The sequence below is a fragment of the Lynx canadensis genome, chromosome A2 (genome assembly GCF_007474595.2).
Source record: "Lynx canadensis isolate LIC74 chromosome A2, mLynCan4.pri.v2, whole genome shotgun sequence".
In the NCBI taxonomy this organism is placed as follows: Eukaryota; Metazoa; Chordata; class Mammalia; order Carnivora; family Felidae; genus Lynx; species Lynx canadensis.
In genome coordinates, this window is record NC_044304.2 from 58,012,717 (window position 1) to 58,029,657 (window position 16,941).

The 16,941-nt window shown below is 43.2% G+C and overlaps 2 protein-coding genes across 3 annotated transcripts in view; one reads left to right on the forward strand and one right to left on the reverse strand.

The window, feature by feature from the left end:
• KBTBD12 (kelch repeat and BTB domain containing 12) overlaps positions 1-10,702 on the reverse strand; it is a 77,289-nt gene extending 66,587 nt beyond the window's left edge. The window contains exons 1-2 of one of the 2 annotated variants that reach the window (XM_030307540.1): positions 10,661-10,702; positions 1,724-2,905 (exon numbers count right to left, since the gene is read on the reverse strand). In XM_030307540.1, the coding sequence (XP_030163400.1) occupies positions 1,724-2,793 (1,070 nt within the window). In that variant the 5' untranslated portion in view covers positions 2,794-2,905; positions 10,661-10,702. Of the gene's footprint in view, positions 1-1,723; positions 2,906-10,348 lie in introns of both variants that reach the window. The other variant, XM_030307539.1, reaches the window with a different exon arrangement.
• The window catches only part of MGLL (monoglyceride lipase), a 250,014-nt gene that overhangs the window by 39,507 nt on the left and 193,566 nt on the right, over positions 1-16,941 (forward strand). The window lies entirely within an intron of this gene.

Sequence of the window (16,941 nt, forward strand, 5' to 3'; positions counted from 1 at the left end):
ACATAAAAAGACTGACAAAAGAGGCTCAGCATTCACAGAGGTTGATAGTGTAAAGACAGCCCTTATATCCTCAGCTGTTTGTATAACTGAAGTATGAGGGAGAGTTAAAGAAGATGGAAAGGTAGATTTTTTTTTTTTTTTTTTTGAAGAAATGACCTACTAGGGGCACCTTGGCAGTTCAGTCGGTTAAGCGTCCGACTCTTGATTTTAGCTCAGGTCATGATCTCATGGTTCATGAGATCGAGCCCTGCATCAGGCTTTGTGCTGACAGTGCGGGGCCTGCTTGGGATTCTCTCTCTTCCCCTCTCTCTCTGTCCCTCCCCTTGCTCGTTCTCTGTCTCTCTCAAAATAATAAAGTATACTTAAAACAAATAATGACAGAACTGCAGCCCGTCTTGATGAGGAAGCAAAGTAGCAATCTAAAGAACCCAAGGTACCTGTACAAGAGGCTCTACGATGAAAAGAGGGACACCGAGGGATCTGATAGCCCGGCTCTGTAGTCTATACCTGATTATTCTGAGGAAGACTGTTCTTGCTGCCCAGGGACATGCTTGGTCCCCATGGGCATAGGGCCAGGTCACTCACCCAGGGCTCTGCAGTCCCTCCCCTATCACTACTAGGGGAGATGATGGTAAAAAAGGGACAGGCCTACAGTTCAAAAGAGATGATGGAGTGTTAAGAGATGACAGAAAAATAATAGACCTCTTAATTCTTCCTCCCAACTTTGCCATGAAGAGGAACTACTTTCTCACTGAAAAGTCTGAACAAACCCTCGTAAGAGGGAACTGAGAGGGGAAGGATACTGAAGGAGAGCTTTTCTACCTAGTATTTATTCTAGGTGCCTATTTCTCACTTACCCAGTTAGCTGAAGACCTGAATGCTCACTGAAGACTTGCTGAATAAACAGTAAACAGACACATCCTCCTCACATACAAGACCTATGCTACCTCTTAGCAGACACTCGTTCCTTTTATGATTCTAGGATTTGAAGCATTCTTAGACCACAAACATTTTACACTATTGGAGGTTTAGGAAAGATCTACAAATTAAGAATACAGAGTGAAAACTGATAGATAATTAGTAATTTTTGGTTAAGAAAAAAAATTACTTGTTCCTCTGAATTATGAATTAGAAAATCAGCTCAAAGGAATCAATAAACTTTTCTTCTTGTTAAGTTGTATCAACAAGCTCTTCAAAACCTAATCAATTACACACTTTTTTTTTTTAAGTTTATTATTTATTTTTGAGAGAGAGAGAGAGAGAATGAGTTCAAGGGCCAGAGAGAGAGGGAGAGAGAATCCAAAGCAGGCTCTGAGCTGTCAGCACAGAGCCTGATGTGGGGCTGGAACCCACAAACCATGAGATCATGCATGACCTGAGCCAAGTCAGACACTTAACCAACTGAGCCACCCATGAGCCCCTCAATTACACCCTTTCTTTTGGATCAGAAATGAAAGCTAAGCATGAAAATATACAGCAGAGTCATAATATATATATTTACCTTATAGAAATCCAGCTGTATGCTCTTAACAAAAGGAGAAAAATAATTTTAGAATGTGGGTGATTTCATTATGAATGATATACATATGTAGAATATGAAATTACGGGGTAATTTTGACTACATGTAATTAAGATATGATCGCTCTTTGGGAAGTATTTCCTTCTACTGTTGCTAGGGTCAAGGTAATTAAAACCAATTTACAAATATTTGCTAGATACAAACCTATAGATTTCAACATTCTTGTTCTTTTGTCTAGCGAGTTTGGAGGCACTTGCTTCTCCGGCCACAATTACAGTGTTGTTTTCCGTGACGACACCAGCACACACGGTTCCCAAACCCTCTCCATACTTGGGAGATGAAATGAAATAGGTCTTCCGTGAAGCAGGATCATAACAAAAACTGGCCTCCCCATAGTTCCTGTGTCTTGACCTGATTCCTGAAGAATTGTTGCCAATGCAAAGCAAAAGACTAGTAGTCTCCATGCCATAACGAAGATTTAGAGAGTGCTGCTGGGGTGTCTTGATGGCTTTGAATGCGTTTTGAATGATGTCAATGCAAGCTGCATCACACAGAAGCATTGTGTTCCTTTTTAGGGCTTGTCTTAAAAAAGAAGGATTTATAAGTTCCAATCTGACCTGCTTCAAAAGCTCAACAAGATGTTCTGTGCGCAATTCTTGGTTATGATTTACCCATCTCAGGACTAAGTCCAGGATGCTCTCCTCCCTGGATATGTTCAAGTCATCCGACTTAATAAGCATCAGAAATTGGTGTGCTCCGATTTCTAGTATTTCTTCATGTAAGCTCACCTCAGCAAAGTGCTGATATAAATATTTCTTCGATTGATCGGATAAATCTTCAGCTCCAATCTGCTTTGCAAAATAATAGATACCTACACAGTTCGAGGCATCCATATGGTCCATCATGTATTTTTGACACACACTAAAGATTTCTTCCATCTGCATAAAGTAGGCAGCCATAGCTACGGTCTGTACATTGGCATTGTTGATCTCCAAAGCCGCATTGTACATGTAGTTCAATATCACTGACACACTTTCTGCTGTAATGTCATGAAGTATGACTTCCCTTTGAGTACATTCAAGCAGTCCACAAGTGAACATAGCTTTGAAATAGGGACTAAATGCAGCCAAGACCAGCCTGTGGCAAGGAAATTTCTCCCCTTCTGCTATGAGTACTACATCAATCATTTCTGCTAATTCCTTCATGTTCTTAACTTTATTCAGTAAATTCAAGCTATGTTGGTATTTTTCTTTTCCCTCAGCCTTGAACTCCATGATACACTTTTCAATGTTTCTAAGTAAGTCTTCTTTAAATTTAGCTTGGTTCTTGTGGGGCTATTTGCATGTCTGATTACTCACAAAGCAACAGAGATGTCCTGTAACACTCCTGAGGGAGAGAAAAGAATGTTTTCTTGTAAGAAAAAAATTCTCTGTAATTTAAATATGGAGCGTTAGTACTAAGAAGTATTTGTAAATAAATATTATCCATTCCAAACAGAGTTTAAGACAACCACTTTTGTGTCTAAAAATAATGCCATTGATTGCATAAACAGTAAATTATTAACTACTAACAACATTAACCTAATCAGCAGCAGAGATTTTTCTAGGAGGGCTGGAAAGTCCTCCCTTCCAAGGTGAATGGAGAGAGAGGTGATAAGCTGGCATGTTTTGCAAATATATTTCCGGTTACCAAATACAGCTGGCCGGCAAGCAAAGGAGGCAGGGGCATCAGGTAGCCTTCTCTCTGAGGAGATGCATCATTGAAAATGTTATGTGCACCCTCCCAAAGAAACACACCCACATGTTTAATGGCCACAAAACCATAAAGGATGGCTGAGAAAAGAAGTCCATTAAAGTTCTGTGCAAACTTTTGCTACGGGGCAAACAACTCAAAACAGTGCTTTGCAAAGCACAACCAAATGTCTGCTGACCTGAGAATTTACAATACTTGAAAATTTTTTTTTTCAACGTTTATTTATTTTTGGGACAGAGAGAGACAGAGCATGAACAGGGGAGGGGCAGAGAGAGAGGGAGACACAGAATCGGAAACAGGCTCCAGGCTCTGAGCCATCAGCCCAGAGCCTGACACAGGGCTCGAACTCCCGGACCGCGAGATCGCGACCTGGCTGAAGTCGGACACTTAACCGACTGCGCCACCCAGGCGCCCCTACAATACTTGAAACTTAGAACTAACTCATCCTAAACTTAGAAAGGACCCCAAAGCCGGCCTGTGTCTCTATCCCCACTCCTTGCTCAGCTTCTCTTGGTTCCTGACTTCCTCATGGCGTAGATGGACTCACTTCCGCCCTTAAAAAGCACTGGTCTAATCAGAAGTCTCTTTAAGCTCGTCTTCACCTTGCCCAGAGGAATGGTAACAGGGTATTTCAAGGGAGTTAAAGAGCTGTTTGGATTTAAAGAAGGGCATTCTAGAGTCAGCAACCCTCACGCGAAGAGCAGATCTCCAGGCCCCATCACCGTCTGTAGTTCTTACTTGGCTATTAGCTGTAAGCAATAAGAATAAATGATGGTAGGAAAGTCAGTGCTAGGAGTTAAGAGAGGAAGAGAGGTGATTATTTCAATCACGTGAAAGCATAATTTGTCAGCTATAGAGGTTGTAAATTTTCTACATTTCTGTAATCCTATCAAATCTCGATGAGATTTCTCCATCTCCATTCTCACTGTGTCTCAATGAGCAATGGCACTTGTTTCAGTGTTGAATGAAAGTTCATTTCAGGAGACAAGTGTTAGGCATGACAGGAATGTTTAAGTATGTAATGGCAACTATAAGACCTAAAAATCACTGCGCTGGAGTGTGTGGAATTATAACAACCAGCCAATCTAAGAGTCTGCACAGACTTCAAATGGGAATAAAACCCTCTTTGCCAGATTTTCCAGCATTAATGGCTCAGCTTGATTTCAATAAAAGCTTAAGGCTTTCTTTGTGAGGCCTTGCAGGTTAAAAGTGAACCTCTGCTTTTTACTTTCATTTGTTTTAGATTTTACAAAGAGAATCCAATTATCGGTAATTAGGAGGTCATCATATTTCTGAGCTCTCCTACACCACATTATGGGTAGCCCAAATAATATTACGTGGGCTTCTTTGTACATAAACACATCAATTCACTTTATAGATGGCAGCTGTTACCTTGAGCTGAAAACCAGAAGTTTCCTCATAAGGAAATTATTAGAAAATTTCTACTATTCCATCTGTAGGGATACATAAGAATCACTCAGAGGATAACCAATCCCAGTGCTGGAAAGCCAAGAGCAGTTTCCAGATAGGGTCACTAGATCTAGTATAATGCAGGCAGTTAAGACTCGTCAGTTTCTAAAGTGTTGACCTTGATGCTGCTAGGAAGAAATGAGATGCTGGGGACCCAAATATTATGACCATAACCCTAGGGTTTTGTATTTTTGAGGCAGGAACCAAACCACCCTTGTTGAATTTGGTGGCATAGGGCTATCTTAATAAAAACACAGGCAGCATTAGTTTCAAAGAGAGTTAAAAAATGGACTAACTAGTACAATATGTTTGTTTTCTTTATAAACATAGTAGTATCTTATAAATGACTTTACAGTGGACAATGTTGGGTTTCCCCCAGCATCCCAACCTGCCTTCTCTTGGAGTCAATGGGGTAGGGCCACTGTGACTGGTTCAGGGATGGTGTGAGACCTGAGGTTGGCTTCATCAGTGTGAAGCTCACGTCTCTGGTTCAATGGTTGGAGGTGTCCATGTGTCATATAGATGAGAGGTCTGGACTGGCTACAGCCACGTCTCCATAAGCCAGCATGAGGACAAAGCTAATACAGGGAAGAAGGCAGAGAATAGAGAGCGACAGGTTCGAAACATGCTGTACATCTGTATTTTTCAGGTTTCAGTGACAAACCATTTCCTTTACTGTTTACGCTAGTTTGAACTGGTATTGCTGAACTGATACTCAAGAGTCCTTATGGTACAAGTGGCAGGTGCAAAAATATCAAGAAAAGGTTGCCTAAGATGCTTGCAGTTGTATATGTTGTAAAATTTCACTTTCGTTATGTTCTTATGTTTTCTATTATTACATTGTCAAGTAAAAGAAAGATGGAAACTTCTAGCTATCTTCATTTCTTCATGACAGAAGACAACTATCACTAAGTCACTCTTCTGAGTTTACCTCTTCTCGTTAAATGGCCACAACATTTTACAGGTGCAGGAACGGAGTCTTGAACCCAGTTCCATCTGACTCCAAAGTCTGTACTCTTAACCATTTCCTCTTGTGCAAGTGCAGACAAACTAGGGCCACAAACTAAATATTTCAGGCTCTGTAGGCTCTAGGGTCTCTGCACAGCTCAACTCTGCCATTGTAATGCAAAAGCAGCCAGAACTGATACATAAACAAAGGAGCCTGGCTGTGTGCCAGTGAAATGTTTTAGGGCTATTGAAACTTGAATTTCATATATTTTCATGTGTCACGAAACATTCTTCTGATTTCAAAAAAAAATTTTTTTAATGTTTATTTATTTTTGAGAGTTAGAGACAGAGCATGAGTCGGGGAGGGACAGAGAGAGAGGGGGAGACACAGAATCTGAAACAGGTTCCAGGCTCTAAGCTGTCAGCACAGAGCCTGACACAGGGAGGGCTCCAACTCTGGAACAGTGAGATCATGACCTAGGCCAAAGTTGGACGCTCAACAGACTGAACCACCCAGGCACCCTAACATTCTTCTGATTTTTAAAAGCTATTTAAAATTATAAAATCCATTCTTAGCTTATGGGCTATACAAAAACAGGCCACAGGTCAATGACTCTTGCTCTACTGTTATAAATAAATCCATTTTCTAGATCATGAGTAGGACAAAGCCCATCTGGGTGCCTATTCTCCACTTCTCTGCTTAAACCCAGCTGGGGAGTTTTGAGAAGGGTAATGGTCAGATCCCTATTTCAAAATGATCATCTGATTTTTCCCAAGGTCCCCAAAGAGAAATCAATTTCTTGCATAAATACTTTATTTGGATGCAGCTTGTCTGCCCCAAACATTGGCTTCAACAACAACAAACACTTTTAAAACAAAAATAACTGTTACAAACACTATGAAGAAACATTTATGAATTTTTTAGATGCATGTAAATATTTAAGTACCCCCTCCTTCCAATTGCCTTTTACACACCTCCTGAAATATGCTCTAAATTTCTATGGATTTATAGACCAAATGAATTTGCTGATGGAAACCCTGAAAAATACCCAAGCAGTTAAACTCACCACCATATTTCAAAGACATTCTCAGCATTGTTTCCTGTATGTATAAGATGTAGAGAAGATACTGGCATTGCAGTGAGATGGCTTTGAAGGGACACCAGTCCTGCCTTTGCATCTGTTTGGATACTTGCTATAATCCTAAAATTATTTAACCTTTGAAAGCCTTGGTTTGTTCATCTGTATAATGGGCATAATGTACATAAATAAGGTAGTTAGGTTAGTTCTTGGCATCCAAGTGCTCAATAAATGGAAATTACTGTTATTTTATGGTAGTATAGCAGGGTGCAGCTCAGAGGCTAGAAACGTGGGCTTTGGCTGGGATTACTGAGGCCTGGGTTTGAATCCCTGCTCTACTATCTAGTGACATGAGCAAGTTTCTTAAGCCTCGTTCAGTCTTTTAACTGGAGATTAGCTTTGAGAATTATATAATAGTCGGGAGAATTAAATAAGGTCATGCATTTATAATATGTAATTTGCTTGGTAAAATCTGCTCGGTAAAGCTAAAGTAGGATATACCTGTACAAATAATTTTCTAATAATAACGATGTTTGGGTCCATATACAAACTGCTTGTGGGTACAGACACAGCTCATAAATAAAAGAGAGCTGACAGAAACTTTTTCTTGTAATGAGGGCAGAGAGGGCATTCTCCTTTCATCAGCAAAACAAAACTGTATAAATGTTCTCAATGATATCAATGGGAAGTTATTCTCTGCTCCAATTTATAGAAGACTGAACTGGTGCATTCATATTAATAGTACCCATAATAACAGAGAAAAATGAGTAGCAAAGATAAACACAAATCACAAGAATAATGCCTAATTACTCTGCAAATCCAAAATGCAGTTATACCCGTGTCCAGTATATTTAGTTTTGAGAGATGGACTGCTACAAATTTTAATGCAGCATAAAAATGTTAATTTAAACTGCCAATGATTTGCTTTTATGATGTTTGATTTTATAATCTTTACATTACCTTTTCCTAAATAACAAATGATACATGACCTTCTTCCATGTGAAGTCAAAACTAGTTTAAATTTAATAGTAGCACTGTTTGAAATGGCAAAACTTTGGAAATAACCGAAATATCGATTAACGTGAGAACGGTAGTACATTCCCTCAAGAGAATACTGCACAACATAAACAAAGAACTTCTCTGGGGCGCCTGGGTGGCGCAGTCGGTTAAGCGTCCGACTTCAGCCAGGTCACGATCTCGCGGTCCGTGAGTTCGAGCCCCGCGTCAGGCTCTGGGCTGATGGCTCGGAGCCTGGAGCCTGTTTCCGATTCTGTGTCTCCCTCTCTCTCTGCCCCTCCCCCGCTCATGCTCTGTCTCTCTCTGTCCCAAAAATAAATAAACGTTGAAAAAAAAAATTAAAAAAAAAAAAAAAAAAAAGAACTTCTCTGTGAGTTTGAAATTACATCAAAATAAAAAGTTAAAAATGTTGTATACATACAACTGTGGTGGAATATAAAGAAATGAAGGGTAATTATAAAACAGACCAAATTCAGGATAGGGTTGCCTTCAGGAAGTGCGAAGGAGGGGATACATTGGAGAACGGCATGGCACGTGTCACGGTGAGCACCGCATAATGTATGAAACTGTCCAATCTCTACGTTGTACACCTGAAACTATTATAACATTGTAGGTCAAATATACTTCAATAATAAGGGTTAACAAAATTTCTCCTGAGCTTCTTTTCACTGCCAGCACTCCTTGTCCAAACATTATGAGGTCCTTCACAGTCTGGCATCTCCTAACCTTTCCTGCTTCATCTCCTGGCTTTCCTTCCTTATACTTCTCAATCTTTCAGTAGTACCGAACCACTAACAATTCTGATGCAACTTGTATCCTCTTCTGGGCTGCATGTCTCTAGGGATGTGTGGAGCATTTATCAAGCCCCTCCATGACTCTCATTTCCAGGATTTCCCTGGAAGATCCCTATTAAATTTTTGGCTAATTCTCTTGTCTGCTGCTATCCTGACCAAGACTAAAAGCTCAGCTTAGGAGAGATGCAGCCTTTCGCATTTGTCACTGTGAATGTGGGTTTCCCACCCTTCACTCCCAAACATGTCAGCCACCCCCCACCCCCCAGTCAAACAGAGATGCTAGTTTTCATAGGTAGCCCAATTTGGTAGAAGCATCGGGCTGAATCAAGTGGGGCGGGAAATTGGGGCAGCTCAGGAAAGAGGTGTGGAATAGCCTTCTCCCCCTTCCATCTGTTCCACCTGAAAAAATACAAGTGGCTCTTCAAAATTTAGCTCAGACATCACTTCCTCCTTGCTCCTGCCTTGAACACAGTGATTGTTGCACTGTTGTTACTGCAATTTATTTATGCAATTGTCTGCCTCCCCTTTCAATAATGAGCACATTGAGGAAGGGAGCTCATGTTTTAATCATTTCCATATTCTTAACCTCTGTCCCCAATGATGCCTGGTGCATTAGAGTCGCTCAATTAAGGTCTCTGCAATTTTATGAATGTTTTGCTTAGTCCTAAATTGTAAGTTCACGATAACCTTTTATCCTTCTGGTTTTATATATATTATTAAACCACTACCTGGAAGATTTTGTTTCTACATTTAAAAGTTGTGCCTGATTCTTCAAGTTGCTAACCTATTGTCCAAGTCAAGCAAACAACCCAGAATCATTAACTTGATTTCCTTGCCTAGAACTTGATGCACTGTGACACCCACTTCTCACTTCTAATTTTGTTACCATGTGCTCTCAGGAATTTGGCCCCAATTTCTAGAGAACTGAAGCCGAGATCACAAATTACCTGCTCAAAGACTTTTTTTTTTTTTTTTTTTTTGCAAATTAATTGTCAACAGGCAAAACTGACACATTGCAGCATCTATTGAAAACAATGGAAGATATGGCAACAGTGGGACGGCCCTTCATTCCCATGGCGACAATGGGGTGCAGGACCTGAGTCGTCCGTTGCCACCTCTCAGATGGCACTTCTACTCTCAGGTCCGCAGCCCCCATTATCCTTTTATTGGGACTGGAGTGTCTGTCTTCATTTATAATTCTCCTCACGCTGTTGCCTTTCTCCTCCGGCCTTTTTAGTTATCCTACAGCCACTTATTTGTGACCCCTGGCTTTCACCATTCCACCCCCACACATTACTTTGCCTCAGCATCACAACAAAGTGCAGACACTGGTAGAAAATGGCTCAGAATACCCGCACCACCCTAAATGCACTCTGAGTCTCCCACTAGTAGGGAAAAACACCTGGTTCACTTAATAGCAATAATCCATCCCACACACTTGGGTGTTTAAGAACGGCCAGGCATATGAGTGATAAAGCTAAATAGGACATGTTTCCTTTTGGCTTTCCTTTGAGGAGTTCACAGTTTTGCGTTCTCTGGGCACTTTATACTTTTCAAAGTGCTTTAATGTGCATTATACAGTAGCTCATTAGTTCCTCTTAAGAATCACGTGGGGGGTGGGGGACGCAGGGCAATTATATTCCTGGCTTTCAAGTTAAGAGAGTTGCCTGGGGATACTTTTGATACTTACAGAAGCTTTTTAAAGTGCCAGGCACTATTCAAGGCTCTAGGCAGACAAGCAGGAATGGGAGAGACAGAAGTGTCCCTACCTTTACGGAGCTTGCAGTCTAGGGAGGGAGGCAAACAACGTAGATAATTCAGAGAATGATGCTGCCAGGACAATGGATGCTGTGACATTAAGGAGGGGAGAGACCCCTGGCTGGGCAAAGATGGTCTCGTTGGGAAGCGAATGCTGGGCTGAGCTGTGAAGGCAGTAGCTGGCCCCTAGGCCACCGGAGGGAAGCGCAGAAGGCCCCGCAAGTGCCAAGGGCCCGGAGGTTGCCCCCAAGTCCGGCCTGGCCCTTAGAGCTGAGACAAGGCGCTCGAGAGGCGCCCCTGTTTCCTCTGTCACCGTTACTTACTTACGAGCTGCCGCCCCCCCGGCTTGAGGCACGGCCCCCACTGGCTCCGCAGAGGCCGCAGCGATGGCGCCGCGACCTGGCCCTGTGGCCGCGTGGACCGAGCCAGATGGGCTGGGGCGGGGCGGCCGGCGGGCTTGCCCGGCAGGCACTGCCCAATATGGGCCTGTGCGGGGCCCAGCGATATAAATAGACGGCGCTGGGAGCCCCGGGGACCGACGGCCGGCACCCTGCGGAGGGGGAGGGAGGGCGCTGGCAGCTCCTCTAAAGTGACAGGTGCCCGCCCTGGCGCTCGGGATAGGCCGCTCTGCGCCTGCGCGGGCCGTCCGCGAGGCTCCGCGACGGCAATCCGCTGGCCCCGCCTCGGGCCGCTCTGCGCCTGCGCGGGTCTTCCCGCGCCGGCCCGCGTGCCAGGGCGGCTGAAGGTCTGCCAGGACTGGGCGAGGTAAAGAGAATCCGGAGACAGAATTTTTATAAATGACACATCCCTTCGTTTAATCTCTTAAGAAAATGCAAGACGACCCAAATCCACTATGTGTGGGCTCACTGAATGTGGGTAGGGAGTAGGGTTGCCAGAAAAAATACCGGCTGCCCAGTTAACTGTAAATTTTAGATTCTCAACCAACAGTTTTTAAGTATATGTCCCAAATACTGCTTGTGGGTTTTGTTGTTCTTGTTCTTGTTTTGTGTTCTGTGCTTTTATTTGCTACATCTGGCAAGTCTACCTGGAGACCAGGAGCTCCGTGACCTTGGGCCTCAAGTGGGAGGTCCCCTAGAAGCCTGAGAAAAGACTCATTAGTTATGCCCAGGTTGGGGTAGTGCAGGAAGGAGGAATGTTCCCTGGAGGCTACTGTTAACAGAATATTTACTGTGTGGATAAGGCAGTAGTATGAGGTCAGCCAGTTGAGAACAAAACAAAATTTGTTTTTGGTGGTAATAACACAAAGTTGTTATCTTACACAAATTTATTTCTTGTAGTTCTGGAGGTCAGAAGTCCAAAATGGGTCTCTCTAAGAGCTAAAAGCAGTGTCCGCAGGGCTATACTTTTTTTTGGAGGGTCTAGGGGAGAATCTGTTTTCTTGGCTTTCCAGCTTCTATTAATTGTACTCATTCTCTCTGTAGCTCATGGTCCCTTCCTCTGTCTTCAAAGCCGGAAACAGAGTTGAGTGTTTCCCAGGTTGCACTTTGCACTAACTCTTCTGCATCTCTCCTCAGTTTTTTGTGTTTGTTTGTTTTTTACTTAAATTATGGTTGGTTAAATATGCATAAATGTTTCCATTTTAACTATTATTTATACATAAGTTTACATATATACATATATTATACAATACATATATACATATATTATACAATAAACATACATATAAATTTCACCATTTTAACTATTTTTAAGTGTGTAATTCCGTGGCATTAAATACATTCACAGTGGTGTGCAGCCATCTCCACTAGCCATTTCCAGAATTTTTTCATCAGAAAGAAAAAAAGTTTCCCAAGCAGAAACTCTATACCCATTAAACAGTAACTCCCCATTCTCACCCTTGCTCCCCTGCTCCCCTTCTCCCCCCCCAGCACCTGGAGACCTCTATTACATTTTATGTCTCTATGAATTTGCCTATTTCAGGTACTTCATATAAATAGAATCATGCAGTATTTGTCCTTATGAGTCTGGCTTATTTCAGTTAGCATAATGTCCTCAAGGTTTATCCATGTAATAGCCTGTATCAGTATTTCATTCTTTTTAAAGTTGAATATTCCAGTGTGCATGTGTGTGTACATGTGCCATATTTAAAACAAAACACATTTCATGTTGGTAAGTAAAATTCCTTAAAACATTGTAGAATCTCATGTCAGTCCTTGCATGCATTTGTAGTTACATGTACGTATTATAGCTTTTTGATAAAACTCCTCTCTCTAGATCTCTTGACCTGATAGCCCCATTAGGTCCTTCTACACCTGATTCTATTCCTGCTTTTGGTTTTGTTTACCAGATGATTATGCTAAGCTAATGAATCTTTTTTAGCTTGCTCTGAAGACCCTGTTTGATTTCCTACGTGGTTATTTTATTTCATCTGTTTCATTGGTCTCTAGAGGAAGTGAGTCATGGTGTGAAGGGCTAGGGCTTCCGGTCCATCAAGAGGCTAAGTTGGAAGCTGGGCTCTCAGGGACTTTAGCTGATTTTCAGATGATTTTCCAGATGATTAATGAAGGACTAATATTATGAAATATACTGATTAACCAAAAATTTATTTTAAGGAACATACTTCTTGAATAGATTGCATGTAACTATTTACTCAGCAGTGACTTACTGCTTCATTTTCAGCCTTCAATTTCTTACAGTGTTGAGTTGCTTTCCAGTATTCCTTTGGGCATATTTTGCCATTTTGGTTTAATTTATTCCTCCTTAAGGCTAATCTACCAGTGTCTGGCTCTCTTTTATTGTGATTTGCCTCTGGGCAGCTTTTTCTTAGTAGAGAAGTCATTTTTTTTTAAATTTTTTAATGTTTATTTATTTTTGAGAGAAAGAGAGAGAGACAGAGCATGAGTGGTGGAGGGGCAGAGAGAGAGGGGGAGATACAGAATCCAAAGCAGGCTCCAGGCTCTGAGCTATCAGCACAGAGCCCAACACAGGGCTTGAACTCTCAAACTGTGAGATCATGACCTGAGCCGAAGTCGGACGCCTAACCGACTGAGCCACCCAGGCACCCTGAGAAGTCACTTTTCTCCCTACATATCCAGTCCTATCCCATGACATCCCCACCTGTTAAAGGAAAAGTACATACATCTGAACTATTCCTGACACAGCACACTGTTCCTATCTTGAACTATATCTATAATTTCGCTCGATCAGTTCCTTGATTAGAGGAAACCATTCTTCTAAGTGAAAAAAATGAACAACCAACCTGATTATTTCAAACTTAATCTGTCCTCCAAAACAGCCTGCCACGGAATGATGAATGGGTACATACCAGTGTACCCGTTCATGGATCAGTTTTCTTTGCCTTTCCGTGTCTTCATTCTTACTTTCCTGCTGTAGTTCTTTTGCTGTATCTTCCTATCCGTGGAGTGATATTTTTGAAATATTACCTGTTTCTTCCCAACTCCTTCCTTCAGCATATATCCTTGTGATGCTTTGCTTCTCGATGCCATTTCAAAAAGTTAAAACTGCTCTAGGCTTATTGCCTCCTGTGGGTGGAGAAATCAGGACCTCAGAAAACCTAGAGGGAGGGAAATTAAAGAAACGCCGTCTTCTGATTCCAGAAGCCTAGGCTCTTTCAAGAAAGGAATGAGTTCTTAGAAGGAAACCTAAATTATGTTAATGGATCTTCTTCCCATACCCCTTTTCCCAACTGAGAAGCAGGGAGGTCTCTGGAGGAGAAGTTATAAAGAAGACCCATGCCCTGTTCCGCCAGACTAAGTGTGGGGAGGTTTGCGAGATCTGAGAAGACAGGGAACTGATGTCTCCTTCATTGAGAAGGGCTGTCGGGGGTCAGCCAGAACCCAAAGAGAGGAAATGACTCCATAGCTCTTGGATAGCAAGGGCTTAGGTAACCCTTCCAGAGACCTGCATATCCCCCAGGCCCCAGTGGTGGAGAGAGCCATTGAACCAGAGAGGCCCATGCAGACAGGTACATGGAGACTCTTGCAAGACCGAGGACCTAGGGGCAGTCGACCTCTCCATGGGTCAGTATAGATAGATGACAGATATGGAGCGTGGGAAGGCATGCCCCTTGGCCTGATTCTAGTGCATTGGTTAGACACCCCTGTGCCCCAGAACTTAGATGGGACTCTGGGGAAAGGGAAGGTTTGGCCATCCTGGGAGCATGGGAACTTCAACTAGAATGTGTTGGCACTAATAAAGTAGTGTTTGACCCATACTGTAGTTTGTGGACCGTAGCAACGGAGGGCTTGACATACACAAAGTCTGGTGCAGGAAAACGAGCAACAGCAGAAGTGGTTTGTCACCCTCTGAGGGATGGAATGCACAGAACCTCAAGATCGTTGTTTTTGTTTTGTTTTAAGTTGATTTATTTTTCCAGAGAAAGAGAGAGCATGCACACGAGCAGAGGAGGGGCAGATAGAGAGGGAGAGAGAATCCCAAGCAGGCTCCACACTCAGCGCAGAGCCCAGTGCAGGGCTTGATCCCGTGAACCATGAAATCATGACCTGAGCCGAAATCAAGCATCAGATGCTCAACCGACTGAGCCGTCCAGGAGCCCCTAGAGATTATACATTCAACTTTAGTTTTCGCGAGCAGCAAAGAGCAACTTGAAAGGGAGAGCTAAGAAACAGGACCCAGAGTTATCACTACCGTATCACACTGTTGACATAGGTCTTGTCTGTGGCTGGTTCCCTTCTCATCCCGAATGTTAGCCCCCTGAGGCCAGGCAGTAGGCCTGTCTCCTTCACTGGTGGATCCTCAGCACCTGAAAAAGTGTCTGGCACAAAGTTGGTGTTCAGTACTTATTTGTACAGTGAAGGAACACATGAGCGGGTCAGAGCAGTTGAGGTGCGGGTGGTGGAATTCAGTCTGGCTAGGTTGGGAGTGCCCCTGAATCGGGCTTGGATGTTAGAGCGCTGGGGTGGTGGGGTGGTGGAGGGCAGTGTGTCCCAGGGCAACAGTCAGAAGAAATGCTCCTGTCACCTGCTGCTCTGCCCCATGAGGGGACAGACTCAGAAACTTCCACAGCTTGCCTCACACTCTCCCTTGACACAGGACCTGGATTCACCTCGAGGTGACTCGACTCACCTCCACCTCCAAGTGTCCTGTGGGTGCCACTGATTGACAGAAGCCAGGTCACCTGTCCACACCCTGGCTTCGAGGCAGTCTAAGAAATGGAATTTTAAGAAAAAGGAATTTTGGGGCGCCTGGGTGGCTCCATCAGCTAAGCATCTGACTCTTGGTTTCGGCCCAGGTTGTGATCTCACAGTTCATGAGTTGAAGCCCTACATCAGGCTCTGTGCTGACAGCATAGAGCCTGCTTGGGATTTTCTCTCTCCTCTCTCTGCCCCTCCCCAACTCGTTCCCTCTCCCTCTCTCTCTCAAAATAAATAAACTTTACAAAAAATATTTTTTTTGTACTTTCCAGTTCTTATAGTTGGAGGGTTGGGACACATTTTGCCACACCTCCTCATCCTGAGGTCTGTGGGCTGTGAGGAACTTAGCCACCACCCCCGAGAGGGCCTAGAGGGCTGGAGGTAAGTGTGTGTGTGTGGGGTGGGGGGGACGGGGTATTCACCCCTGCAGCTTCAGACTCAGCACCTGTAGGTGTGGGAGGGTGGGGTCCCGGGCAGTTGCCATCATCTTATTGTCTTTACTGGCTGTTTGGGTCTGAAGGACTCAGCGCATTGTTGCCTGTGGCTGTCACATGGTGCCATCCTATAGAACTTCACACTGTAGCAGGTGTATACACCTGTCATATTGTCCCATCAAGCCCACAATCTCCCAGAGGCCAAGGTCTCTGTCCTGTTCACCTTTGTGGCACATTCACATGCCTGCCTCAGGCCCTCCAGAGAATAGATGGTCAGGGGATGTTTACTGATTGGGGTGACTGAGAGGTGAAGCTGGTAAGTGAGAGGAAAGTGGGGCTGGGGATGGGACACCCGGTATCCTAACCTGGCACTGCTTCTGAAGGCCTCATGGCCTCATGTAACGCAGACTCTTGGAGGATAATAATAGGCAAAGTGATAATTCATCTGTCTCTCACAGATTATGTGGAAGATAAATGAGGAGAACTAACAGATGTGAACAAGGGCTTTCATAAACGATGAAGTGACTCCACGTCATTTTCCCTAATGAGGCAAGTGTTCTTAAATGGAAATTCCCTTCTCCAAAGATCTTGAAAATGAGACAGAAATCCATTTCTTCCCAATAATATTTATTGCATCCTGTCTTGAGGCAGAGATCGGACCGTATTTCTTTTGGAGGCTCTTCTGCTTTAAGAATCCATCACAGGGAAGCATGGGGAATGGAGTTAGCTACCTCCTAAGCCCTGCTTCCCCACTTCTGTGATGATAAACCATGCTCAGACAGTCCAGCCTTCAGCCTGCAGGTGTTCGAGGCTGCGCGCTAAATCTAATAGATTTGAGGGGTTTTGACAGGTCATGAACTTTCTGAAAGCCACATTTCCCTCTCTGTATCCCAATATTATTTCATTTTCCCCAGCAATGAAATCCTCAAATCCTGAGTATATGAATAATCAAATCTTGCTGTTTTAGGCAGACTCCTAAGTGGTTTCTTTTCTTTTTTTTTTTTTAATTTTTTTTCAACGTTTATTTATTTTTGG